Consider the following 13937-nt stretch of genomic DNA (forward strand, 5'->3'; position numbering starts at 1 on the left):
TCATTCAAATCCTGACACTTGCCATTTAGTGTATGAGTCACTGTTATAAAGAAACCCTGTGTGAATGTGAAAGGATGTGCAGGTTGGCACGTATGTGTGAAAGAGAGAAAGAGGGGGAGGCAAGGAGAAGGGTGAGGAAGGAAACTGAATGAATGGCATAATTTAAAAGCAAACTATTAAAGCAGGATCCAAATGGAAGGAGGAGTGTCATACAGGAAGAGAGTGACAGATAAGATTGATGAGGTTTGCCAGTTAGATCATGGGAAGGTCTTGAAATCCAAGATAACAGACAGGAGTGAAAGGTGTCAGAAATAGTCCAAAGGGGCAATTGGGTAGGAATTAATCAATTACGTATGAGGGAATTGAAGGAGAAGGAGTCACACATGCGTGGATTGGTAAATCCTTGGTAAAAATAAATGTCAGAAGAGACCCCTGGACCTACGGGCAAGGATGAGTTCAGTTTTAAGTATGTTGAACTTGAGGTTATGGAAAGACATTATACTAGTCAGTAACTTCATGAAACTTTAGAACCGGACCATCTTAGGGGTAGAGCTGAAGCTCTCAGAAGCATCATTTGTGTCTAAATAGAGACTAGCACTGAGGGTGTGGGCAAACTTTGTATGACAGGTGCTTTGTTTTCATTTCCTCCTGTTTGAGAATATCTAAATGCCATTTTTAGCTGTCTAGTTTTATCCAATGTATCTCAGCTTAACCCTATATTTTATGAAGATTTGTCATCTAAAATTTTCAAAGATGATTTGTTTTTTCTTAAATTCAACTTTAATTATTCTGAAGACACTCATAAGTATGGCTTTTCTGTTTTTTCCCCTTTGTTACTATAAGAGCCAATTTTACTGATTGACATAATTATTACTTTGTGATATTTTACGCATCTTTTCTAATATGGGGATGCTTCTCTATGGTGTTTCTGCATACTTTATGTTCAGTATCTCTATTTTAAATGCTCAATTTCTTCTTATTTTACAAATGCATAAATACTTACCTGTCCTATTGGTGGTAAATATGCTCCTAGAAGGTTAACAGCCATTGTTCATCACACAAAGAGGAGAGGGAGAGAGGAGGAATTTTTCTTCCCACATACTTTTGGTACTTACAAATATTAAAAGATTAAGAGGAAATATGCAATGTTGATGAGAATGAGACAAATCCTCTGACCAATCTGGATAGGGGTTTCAAATAGTGAAACATCACAACTATACTAGAAGTCACGACATATGGTTTAAATCCTAGTTCTGCCAGTTACTAGCTGCTTTAACAAAATTTTTATGCCATTTAAGATGGCCTCTAAAATATGACTCTAATAAAATCACTTCATAGATTTATTCTAATGGTTAAATGAAATGTGTATTTGAAAGACTTTTTAAAAACTAGAAATATTAAATATTAGTTAAATAAGAGAGGTCCCTCTTTATTTGTCTGGCAAGATTGCAAGTAGTATGATTCCCTTTTTTCCTTATAGAATCATAGGAGCATAAGCAAAGTATGGGTAACTTTTAAAAGTGTGATTTCTTTACTTTGTGAGTTAGTAGAGAGCAGAGCACATTATTTGGGACTCAAAGTGTTTATTAAATGAATGTGGGCATCTGTGCAAGGAAAACAAAGAGAAATAAGGTCTTTGTGGGCAGAAACATGGGTGTGTACTTTTTTCCTTCTACATTGTTTCTGGCATAAGAACAAATTCACAGTGCCTATGGAAGAACAACACTCATATACAATCAACAAAAAAAGGAAGGGAACAAAATGTTGTGTGGTGACACCTGGGAGAACACCAAGTGATGCCAGATGTATTGTTAGTTTACAGATAGATAATGGAAGCCTTCCTCAGATTTGCTTGTCACAGTATTAGACTGTTGTAGGAAGAAAAACATCCCCTCTCCAAATACATCCATGTTCTATTCCTGGATCCTGTGAATATGTTATATTTCACGGCAATAAAGAATTAAGGCTGCAGATGGAATTAAGCTTCCTAATCAGCTGACCTTTAAAAGGTAAAGTTTCCTGGATTATCCAAGTGTGTCTAATGTAATTATAAAGGTTCTTAAAAGTGGAAGAGGGAGGTAGAAGAGTAGGTCAGAGTGATGTGATATGAGAAAGACAATTTGCCGTTTTTAGCTTTAAAGATAGAAGGGGACCATGAGCCAAGGAACGTGGGCAGCCTCTAGAATCTGGAAAAAGCATGGAAATGGATTCTCCCCTATAGTCTCTAGAAGGAAGGTAGCCCTGCTTATACCTTAATCTTAGCCCAATGAGACCCACTCATGTTGGAGCCCTGAACTACAGAATTGTAAGATAATAAATTTCTATTGTTTTAAGCCACTGTGTTTGCAGTTGTTAACAGCAGTAATAGAAAACTAATATATAGACCCATTATCAGTTAATCAGAATGGGTTAATCCAAGGGAAGTATGCTTTTATTTATGAGGACATCAACTATTCAGCGTGTTTTTTAAGTGTTAAAATGCAAGTTGCTGCTAACTTTTATTCTCTTTGAATCCACTCCAATTAGCAACACCCCCAAACACACAGACGCTCCCCCCCGCACTCTTAAATTGTTCTTACCAAAGTACATATAAGCTAGAGTGGGCATGTAACTTATTGTTCAAAATGGGAAAGTTTTGAGAGTGAATAAGGATTTTATTAGTAATTCCACTGTGATAACTGCTATATATATCAGGATCCCTATATACTGGAGATCCTACCCTATTGATGTTTTGCTAAATTCACTGATTATCAAACCTCATATTGCTTGAACTAATCAGCAATACTTAATGTAGTTAGACAACTTCCTCTCCCTAAAACACATTCTTCTTCTGGATTCCAGAATACTACATCCTCCTCCTTTTTCTCTTCCCTTTCTGGACACCCTTTGCAGCCTTTTCTGTTACCTTTTCATATATAAATATAGAGATCGCTTATCTGTCTGTACCTTTTTCCTAGGTGATCTCATCCAAGCTAATGGATTGAAATACTATCCATGTCCTGATGACTTCCAAATTACCTATCCCCAATTCTGATCTTAGAACCCCTTGTTTACAAGGGGTTTGTTTACATATATTCAAATTGCACAGGCATCTCAGGATTAACACGTTCAAAACTGAGATCCTAATGTTCACATCCAAATCTGCTACTCCTACAGTGTCTCTTATCTTGGTTGGTTGCAACTCCATGCAGCCAGTTGCTTAAGCCAAAAACCTTACAGTAACCCTTGGTTTCTTTAATTATTTCCTAAGTCACATCTACTGTATCAGGTGGGAAATGACTTTGATGCAACGGTAGCCTTCAGTTCTGCTACCAGGTATGCTATCCCAGAGATCATGAAACAGAAATGCTCACAGATCTAGTTAAGATGCTCATATCATACCATTTATTAAATGTGTTTAAAACATACGGCAAGGGGGAAGAGATGTGGAGGGTAACACAATCAGGGTAATGAGCAAACAGAAGGGCCATATTATTTAAATCTCGGGTTGTATAATGTTCATATTTTTGCTGTATCAGCCTTCCCTGCTCATGGTGTGGTGGACAGAATCAAAGGTAAGATTTGAACAAGGGGTCCATTAGACTGAAGGTGTCTGAGGCCCAAACATATACTTGCTCTACTGGAGAGATGCAGGGGTAAGTATACCTGGCCCATAGCTGTAGCTTATGAATTGGTTTGCTGAACAGCTATGGGATGTGTATGCAGTGTTTTAGGTAGAGCACATGAAAGGCCGTAACCATGCTATACTAAGTGTCATCAGCAGGTGGCCAATTTATGAATGATGTAGTTGTGAGCCCAGAAATGAAATTATAATATCTTATGTTTTATTCTTTTCATCTCTTTTTATCTAGAAGTAGCAAGTTTGTATATTCCATCATTTATTCCATCTATATTTAACATGCATAATAGGTTGCTAAGTTACTATCTATATTTAACACACACTATGACTTCTGCCTGTGTGTCACAAGCTATTTGCTTACTCACTAGCTAAATTTAAAACACAAGTTTCACTAATATCTTACAGGCTACTAGTTTACTTATAACCTATGCTTAATGCCTCTTAGCAGTTTTATCCATCCTCTTTGTTTTTGGTTTTTAAAACAATTAAATATTCTCAAATATAGCAAACACTTAGAAAATTGTGTAGGTTGTCCTTCAAAACATTTAAAGAATTCACCTACTATCCATCATGCTCACTAAAGTAATCCAGATGCAAGCCACTGTCATATCTTGCCTGGATTGTTGCAGAAGTATCTAACTGGTCTCCTTGCTACCATCCTTGCTTCCCTTAGTCTATTCTCCACATATCAGCTGTGTTGAGACAATGTGAGCTCAAATCACTCCTCCATTCGCTTTTCACCTTACTGGTAAATAAAGGTCTAAGTCCTCACCTTTACTTACAAAGCCCTATGTGACCTGGTACTCCATTACATCTCAGACACCATCACCTATCACCCAACCCCACACTTATAGAAAATTAACCTCACAACTCAACTCAAGGCTTGTGCATTATCCATGTTTCTACTTGATGGAATTCTCTTCACCCAGATACCCATGCCTCCTTCCAGTCCTTACTCGAAATTTGCCTTCTTAGTCCTTCAGAGTCCTTCTCTGATTACCTGAACTAAAATTTGAACTTTCTCCCCACTACACATTGCACATTCCCCTTTCCTATTTTATTATATTTCTCTTTTTAGCATTTACTATTTTACTTCCTACTAATTTTTACTTTACTTAATGTATATTACTTGCATATTATTTAACATACTATTTTACTTATATTGTTATCTTTTGTTTTTAAATTTTATGTCTCTCACATAATTAAATACCCTCCATGACGGTTTTGTATTTTTGTTTACTGATGTATCACTTGGTCCTATAATAGTATCTGGCACATAATAGGTGATAAATAAACAAGTGTTAAATGACTGCATGGATGAATATTACTCTATGTGTGAGCAATGCTATACATTAATACAATAATCGCAGTAGAGAAAATTCAGTGTTACCCTAGTATAAAGAGCATGTTCTTGTAATTAGATGAATCTGAACTTGAATACAGGCTCTGACACTTACTGATTAGGCTTTGAAATATGGACTAAGTTGGGCAATTTGAAATGAAGACAAAAGTCACTCTAGGCTGAGGAAAGCAGAAAAGTCAAGATAGGAAATTTCTTGGCACTTATAGAAGAGAACAAGTGATTTAATTTGGTCGAAGAAAACGTGAAATATATTAAATGTGTAACAAGCATAAAATATAAATTGCTGATAGAACATAGAGGTTTTTAAGGAAATTTAGGAGAGTGGACTTGCTATATAGGCAAAAGAAAGTGAAGACGATTTTATAAATGTTATTATTAAGGCTGTGAATAAGAAAATTTAATCTGATTCAGATGGGGTTAAGCTGAAGGTAATGATAACAACTGAAAAGCTATTAATATTTATGTGGTGTAGAAGATATGTATTAAGGGCCTGAGTCAGTAGGACATTTATAAAAACTAAGGGAACATAATGAAGAAATGTTATGAAGAAAGAATTGACTAGATGTGTCTCATTTATTGAATATCAGATCACTATATAGAAAAAAGAGCATGTCTTATATATAAACCTCAATGACTTTTGAGTCATATGCTCATTGACATACCGAAATAAGGACAAGAAACTTTGAAACACAGTTCACTTGGGGACATACTAGGTTTGAAACAACAGTGAACATCAAGGTATAGATACATATCAAAGATTTGAAAATGAGTTGGAAATGGGGCTGTTAGTCAAGAGAGATTGCAAGTGGTGAAAACATAGATATGATGGTCATTTGCATACAGATTGAAGCCAGCCTGGAGATTAAATCATATTGATAAGAGAATGAGCATACAAATAAGAGGGCCAAGAGATCTTCCATGAGATTGCTATGCTGGGAGTGGGGAGAATTGGAAGAGGAGAAAGAGCCAGATAAGGAAAGAGATACAGAATAGTCAGAGAGAAATAAGAACCTGCTGAGTAGAGGCTCTGAACCAAAGTGCTTCAAGGATAGAAGAAACTTATGAGAACAGAATAAAAGCAATTTGATTTGGGGACTAAGAATACTTATTTGTTGACTAAATAAATCAACAAACTAAGCAAAGTGGTATGTTTGGGGAAAGGAGGCATGCACATGTTTTCCATAGGAGACAGTCATCTGCATGGCTCTCTCCTCATGGAAAACTTCATGTTTCCTTGTAGACCACCAAGTAAACACTTGAATAAAACTCTCTGATGGAATCCAATTCAGCCTGTCTTAAGTTCATTTGAAGTGGAGCAGATACAACCTACAGGGGGCAGTGTAGGCTCAGTCCTTGTGGGACTCTAGAAAAATAATTTTCTTAGTGAGTGTGAATATTTAAAGACATAAACTTATCAAACCTAACTACGCATAGCATCACCTTCTGATGTGCTTCCTTTAGTAACATAATATATCATTCCCATCTTGTGATTTCTGCTGCTTCTTTTCTAAAGGATAAACATTAGATTTATTCGAATGGCTCATGTTAAATAAAACAGATAAGTGAATGTGTTGAATATTTTATGACATGTTATGTATTTGGCAATATTTGCACAAAGGTAGAATAAACAAATAGAGTCTAGCAAGATTTAAGTCCATTTGCAATTACTTCATTAAGGAGTCATACCTGAGCAATGCCTAAATGAGGTGGTAATGAGGTAAAAATGTGCTGTCAGAATAGGCAAAAGGCAGCTCAATAAAGTGATAATGAAAGGGGAAAAAATAAACCTTGATATTTTTGCCTTCGTTTATGCTCCTTTACTTTAGAAGGCAGCACCTATTTCTTAAGTCTTTGTGGTTTCAAAGGGGGAGTGGTGATGAAAACAGTCTAGGGATCAGGAGAGAGTTGGGGGAAGAGTCAAGAGGTCAGGAGTGACAGGAAGGAGCAAGAGAGAAGGATGGATAAACTGAAAATGGGGATAAATATAGCACTTCCCATCCCTAAGGGATTTTATAAAGATTAGATTAGTTCATATATGTGCACATGTGTCATATAGTAAACACTCAATAATGTGTGGCAGAATTATTATTTACTGATAATGAGGAAACCAGTCCCGTTTCTTGTTCAAGATTGTACAACTAGCCTTTGTGAAAACTTGGATGGGAATTTAATTGAGGAAGAGACTGACTCACCCAAACTTTTTCACCCATTCTCCTTTGTTCAGCTTTGCATGAAAATTAGTCAAGGATAGAGGGCATAACTATGCCCTAAAATAAATGTTTCCTCAGGGGAATCTTTCGGAGTTAAGAATTTTCAGCCTCATGCATCAATTAACTGCCAAATAAATCACTAATTAAATGCATATCACTATCTTGAAAAAAATCAATGAGCCTCCAAAAATGTACACTATTTCTTTTACCAATAGGATCACGTCTATAATTTCTAAACTTTCATTCATAGTGTACATTTGATAAAAGTCACATCCTGAAGAACTTTCAAATTGGCTCCACTGAGCCAAATAAATAAAGCTTTCTTTTAAAAAGAAATTCTTGCACATCTAGCAATCCTACCACATTTCATTTCCATGCTCTAACATATACAAGGCTGTAAGTCCCTGTATTTTTAGTTTTCCTACAATATTGCAAGGGTGGAAAATTCCAGTGAGAATATTCCTCCAGCAGAAAGTACTAAATGGTGCATAGCATCTGACCTGATTTTACTGTGACATTTTCTTATAAACACTACAGTTACTATTATATACAAGTTTAAATTAGCAACACTAAAGGAGATCATATGAAGAAGATTGCAGTTATATTTTTCTTAAACAGAATAAATTTAGTTTTAGAATGAAAATATAATAAAAGCATTTACTTCGATTATTACCTTTATGTATCACATATCTAGAAAAATCTCTCCAGTGTGATTGATAATTTTCATATATTTGTCCATACTTTTAAAAGTTAAATATATAAACCTTTTAACGAGCTTCATCTTTTTTTTAATAACCATTGGTAGCCTTTGTAAAAAAAAAAAGAAGTTTAAGAGGTAAATATGTAATGAAGGTACAAATCACTATTATGAGAATTTTCATTCATGAAGAATCAACATATATTAATTCTAGAGCAGTCTCATAACAGAGCAGCATCATATGAAACAATCTATTTAATAATAAAACTGGGAAAAACAAAACAGCTCTTGATGGAGGAGAAAAAAAAGCACTGAAAAATTCAAAGAAGCAAAAGCAATGTTAGATTATCTTGGAAGCTGTTCTCGGGTTTGTAGAACAGAGAGTAAATGTTGACAGACCTGTGAAGGAAATGGGCTCCGTGTGGGGTCAGAGGTGGTGACATAAGCAGCCTGTGTGTAGGCATAGCTCTTGAACCGAGGCTTGGGAGAGGAAGGAGTTCGCTCATAGCCCTGGGCTAGACTGACTGTGATCTGCAGAGAAAGGTTTGGGGGAGGGGATAGACAGGAGGAGGAGACATCATAAGTAAGCTGGAAGGACTGCTTTCCAACACACTAAAAAACAGAACGTTAGGTGGAAATGATGAGATGAAAAGTTTAATCCTAGACACATATAAGTGATATTAGAAACTGGTACACTCCAAGAATTGTGGTGCTTAATGTCATGGTGGAGAGCAAATGATCTGGGAAGATATGAGGGTGGGATTTAACCACGAGGATTCCATACTGACACAACTCCAGCACTTATATGGAATGGTGCTCTTCAATCTGGCAAAAACAAGCATCCAAAAGCAATTTTCTCTAAACCCAAAGTAAACAAAGCCAGAATTCATCAGGTCAATACCCTGGAAAGGACTGAAGCTTTCATAAGCTAAATATAGAACTAGCTCAGTAGAGTGAGAAAATTAGGCCTGAGAGCTTTCCACACCTTCAGCAGAAATTTTGCTAAAGGCTTTTTCATCATTGTTTGTGCCTAAGAAAGTTAGAAGAAAACACCCAAAATACCCACTGCTGAGATCAAGAACAAGCCAGTGTCATGGAAGAATCCCACTGGATTCTATGAAATGATATAATAAAGGATTTAATCATATGTATTCTTCATTTAATTCTTATTTGAAATATTTTAAACCACTTTTTTCTTTTCATGATTATTAACTGTGAATAATCAAAATTTGTGAATACATCAAGTTGCCACCAAACTTTTAAAAAGTTATTAAAAGCAGTACTTGCCTTTGTTCTTGCTCTCTTTGCTCTAGTCAATGGAGAATTTAAAGCTAATATGCACATAAGTTTGCCTTTCATTTTATTTTGTGTTACACAATGAAAATGCAATATATTCTGTATTCTATGTTCCTATAATAGGATATGTATTAATAGTATTTTAACCATGTGCTTTGAAATAAATATTGTAGCCCATATCAGATAAAATTTAAAAGGTTTTTATAGTCTCTGTCTGTATACAAATGCACACATTATGCTTTATATAAATATGTGTGATTATATATATATATCCATCATATATGTGTACATGTATGATACCTAAAAACACATATGAAACAGCAAACATCTTTGATATTAGCTGTCCTTAGACATTTTACCTGTTGAGAATAGTGCATTTGATGATGTAATTGAAAATGTTCTTCTTTAGTCACTTTAGATGGCCTTGGCAACATTTCCACTTCCTGGATGGCTTCAATGCTCACTTGCTGAGGCAAAACTTGGAAGAGTGATGTGATGTACATTAAGATGGACTTCTTATCTGGGTAAGTGGTGGCAACATCTGTAAGCACATTAAAACCACACATCAATTTTTGGTTTCTATATTTGAGACTCTGAAAGGGTAATGGACAAATCAATGCTACAGGAAAAGGACAGATTAATGAACACTCGATTGTCCATGAATGTCCTCCAGAGACTAATTAGAACATGATAATCAGGCCTAAAATGTCCTTTCAATTTGGCAGACCAATGAGATGAGCACTAAAGTTAATTTCTTTTCCTTGTTCGCACAAAAATTTCATTCCATAATACTTTCTCCTAAGTCAAATTGCCAGACTGGCCCATCTAAGAGGGTAGCTTTCATTAGATAAGAAACAAAAATAAAACATTACATTTTCCTTTCCATGGAAAGTTACACTAACATGTCAATTAAAATGCTGCATTACTAATTAAACAATTACACAAAAGAGTTTAATGTCTCGGCTTCCAGTAAACAAACCTTAACACCTCCTAATTGAATTTTTCCTAGTGTCAAAGTGTACAAAGAGCTAAATATGTCTCTGTGTTGAAATGAGCCATGTATTTTCACAATAAAAATTAAATAAAACAGAAATATGCCTTACGAATAATGATTTGTAATATTCCTTTAGTATATTAAAATACTGGTTTACATTATGGTGCATCTGGTAAAGTAGGGTGTCACTTTCCTTCTCAGATTTTAGAGATAAATTTGAAAGTCCTGAACATAAAGTTGATCCGACTTCATGTTCTTTGCCACATTCAGGGAGTGAATGAAACCCAGCACGTAAAGTCAATAACAAATTGTAATAACACATAAAGAGTCAGCTTCTTGAAAATGTTCTTTGGCTACTTGGCATTACAATTTACTTACTGTACTTATTCCAGGGAATCAAGATATAAAATAATTTTTTATGTGAAGTTGTATCATTAATCCCAGAAGTGTTAAAACATAAGTCCTGATAATGATATACCATTTAGCCTTAAAAAAGAAGGAAATCAATGGATGACATTAAGTGAACTAAGCCAGCCACAGAAAGACAAAATCTGCAAAATCTCAGTTCTGTGCAGAATCTAAAAAGTTGAATTCATAGAAATAGAGAGTAGAATGATGCCTACCAGGGGCTGGGGAGGGAAGAAGTTTGGGCCATATTGGTCGAAGGATGCAAAAGTTCATTCATCAAGATAGGAGGAATAAGTTCAAGAAATAAGATCTATTGTACAATCTAGTTTATAACAATGCATTGTATTCTTAAAAATTGCCGAGAGTAGGTTTTGAATGTTCTTGCCACAAAAAAGTAGTACCTGGCATAATGTATATGTTAATTCAGTCTATTTAGCTATTGCATAATGTATACATATTTTAAAACATCATGTTGTATATAATAAGTATATACACTTTTTCAATTAAAAATAATTAATTAATTTAAAGCCAAACAAGAAAGAGAAATGTAAGTCCTGGTAGGAGGTCAAAGCAAAGTTAAGGCAATGTGGCAATGCGTTTTTCTTGCCATAAATTTATCTTAGCTTAATTAGCATTAAAAGATCTATTTTAAATATGTATATTCAGATCAGGAATTCTGATTATGAGTGAAAAAGCCAAGAATAAAGTCATAAGTCCACAAGCACAAAAGGAGTTTGAAAAAGTGACTTAGTCAATTCCTTTACAAGTACCAGGCACAGGATTCATCAGGACAACTATTTTTAAAAAGAATTAAGAGGAGGGAAAAATTAACTAATGTTCCTTGGTCTGCTTCTATCCCTAGTATCATACAGTGCTTCTCAAATTTTAATGGCATATGAATCACCTGGGGACCTTTTTAAACTATAGAATCTGATTCAGTGGGTCATGAGGGGAGCCTGGAGCTCTGGATTTCCAATAGACTCCCAAGTGATTCTGAACTTGCTGGCCTGCCATGGTTCGAATAAAAAGGCTCAAAAAATATCACATGTAAGAAGACTCTTACATCATCTTCCATTTCATTATTTTATTCATTTTTTCAAAAGATATCTACTGGACTCTTAAATGCACAAGGCTAAGAGATACAAAGTTATACAATACACATGCTTCATTCCTTATATAATTTAATTATTAACCAAAAAATGGTAATACTAATTTTTGAAAGTACTTTTTAAAGAAAAACCTAATGCATATTTTGTGCATGACTACTGCTACTAACTTAGCTTTGGTGTTTTGAAGCCTAGAGAAATCCCATTCGTCTGATAACTATTCTTCAAGGATTTATTATATGGTCAATCCTCCACCATATCTTGGAATTCTACAATACTTTCTTCCTTCTGATGAGTGACTTGTCAGTATTACCTTTGATGAGCATAACAGAAATCTTTCATTTGTGAGTATGTTAAATAAAACCAGGCTGTGAGAAAGGCATTGAATTAAAAAGGGTTGACCTCATGCCTATTCACTGCTATGTTTTACATAAGCATGTGCATGTATATGTTTGGCTTCAAATATATGACATGATAAAAAGAAAAAAAAAGGTGAAAATAGGGCAGGCATTATTTCTATTGTTCCAAGCAGATGTCAAATATATTAATAAATTTTATCCATATAAAACATCATGCAAACTGAAAGCAAGTATTCAAAAATATCAGTCATTACAGTAAATGTGCACTTACTCAACCAACCTATTGACATTTTTAGCCCAAACTATTATTCTCCCATCTCTGAGATCATGTGGTATTCAAAAGTGCCAATAGGTAGAAATCAATATTTCTCTTATTAAAGAAGTGAATTTAGACCTTCTAAAATATTTTGAATTCTTTTGACATATTAATATATTTACTAAAGATCTATTATATTCAAAATATTTTAATTGATTATCCAAGAGATTTGGAAGATAGAGAATTCATTAATTCTGCTTACAATTTAGAATAATAATAAAGGAAATAAATAAATAAGAAGAAAAGTACAAAATAATTACATTGCTGAACCAAATTTAAAATGCGTTCCTCTATTTGTCACAACCAGTGCTTTAACATGTTCAGATAAAGAAATTGTATATTATTGAAGGATTAAACAATTTCTTATAAATAGGAAACGAAAATAGGTATGTATAGGATTTTGTTAGCTGGAAATGAGGAATGAGAAAGAGTATTCCAGGCAGTGAAATAGCATGAATAAATGTGCAGAGATCGGGACAGATTAGACATGTACCAGGAATAGTGCCTCTGTGGCTTAGCCACAGAGAGCAGAATAGTCAAAAATAAAATAAAACAAGTAGATTGTATGTGGAATATTGAGGGATCATCAATAGTAAACTAGAACATTTGGCTTTAGTTCAATAGGTTAGAGAGTAACTAGTTACTTTTGAGCAAGAATGGGACTCCATCAAAATCTTATTAAAGTGAAACCTTTAAGTGCACAATAGATTGATAGAGAGAAGAACTGGAGGGAAGTAGAAGGCTAGGGACATAATCCAAATAGGAGGTGTTAGAGAACTAAAATAGAATTGTGTAAGGGGAGAATGAAAACAAGGAGATGTATGACAAAAATTCTAAGAGAGGTCCAAAATGACTTCATTCAATTTTCAAATAATTTAATACACAGTCTTTGGAAATGCCTATATACAAAATTCTGTGCTAAACTCTGAAGTTATAAGGACTAATAAAGTGAGAATGAAATGAAGGAGGAGGAGGATGGAAGGAGGACATTGATTATTTTGTAGCCATGGTAACAAGTAGCCACCAACACAAGTTTCAATCCTATTTAATCAATTAACAATTAGCTGCCTCTGTGATTGTTATCTTGCTTCCCCAAGCCAACTAGTGGCAAATCCTCCCTTCTGAAAGTCTGCTAATCAGAAGTAGATTCACTCCAATGAACACGATTCTAAATGCAAACGAATTAACAGTGGTCTCACCTGAGTTACCATGCTTCTAAAGCTGACATCAACCTACTCCCAACCTTGAATGTTCTCATATCACTTGACCTCTGGGTTCCCCCCAAACCTAAGAACATTTTATTTTCAGAGACTATGGTTGAGCAGCATAGTTCTCTCTTATTTAAGTAAGCAATAAATTTAGCTATGTGTTTTTATTTAAAATATTGATTAATGTTCTCATCATTTTATAAAATTCAAGTGATGAAATTCGCTTGTAAATTTAAACTTATGAATGGGAACTTATTAGACGGGAGTATAATGCAGTGAAAGAATGAGCAATCCTGAATCGGAAGACCTGGATTTTAAAAAAAATTGTATCTAAATATTTATATCTGTAAAGAAAGATCCT

The 13937-nt window shown here is 34.6% G+C and overlaps 1 protein-coding gene across 1 annotated transcript in view; it reads right to left on the bottom strand.

Annotated features, from left to right (window-relative positions):
- DMD (dystrophin) overlaps nt 1–13937 on the bottom strand; it is a 2517447-nt gene that overhangs the window by 1805119 nt on the left and 698391 nt on the right. Inside the window, exons 8-9 of the mRNA XM_012638704.1 lie at nt 9545–9726; nt 8289–8420 (exon numbers count right to left, since the gene is read on the bottom strand). Of these exons, the coding sequence (XP_012494158.1) occupies nt 8289–8420; nt 9545–9726 (314 nt within the window). The remainder of the gene's footprint in view (nt 1–8288; nt 8421–9544; nt 9727–13937) is intronic.

Source organism: Propithecus coquereli, unplaced genomic scaffold (genome assembly GCF_000956105.1).
Source record: "Propithecus coquereli isolate 6110/MARCELLA unplaced genomic scaffold, Pcoq_1.0 Scaffold132, whole genome shotgun sequence".
NCBI classification, from domain to species: domain Eukaryota; kingdom Metazoa; phylum Chordata; class Mammalia; order Primates; family Indriidae; genus Propithecus; species Propithecus coquereli.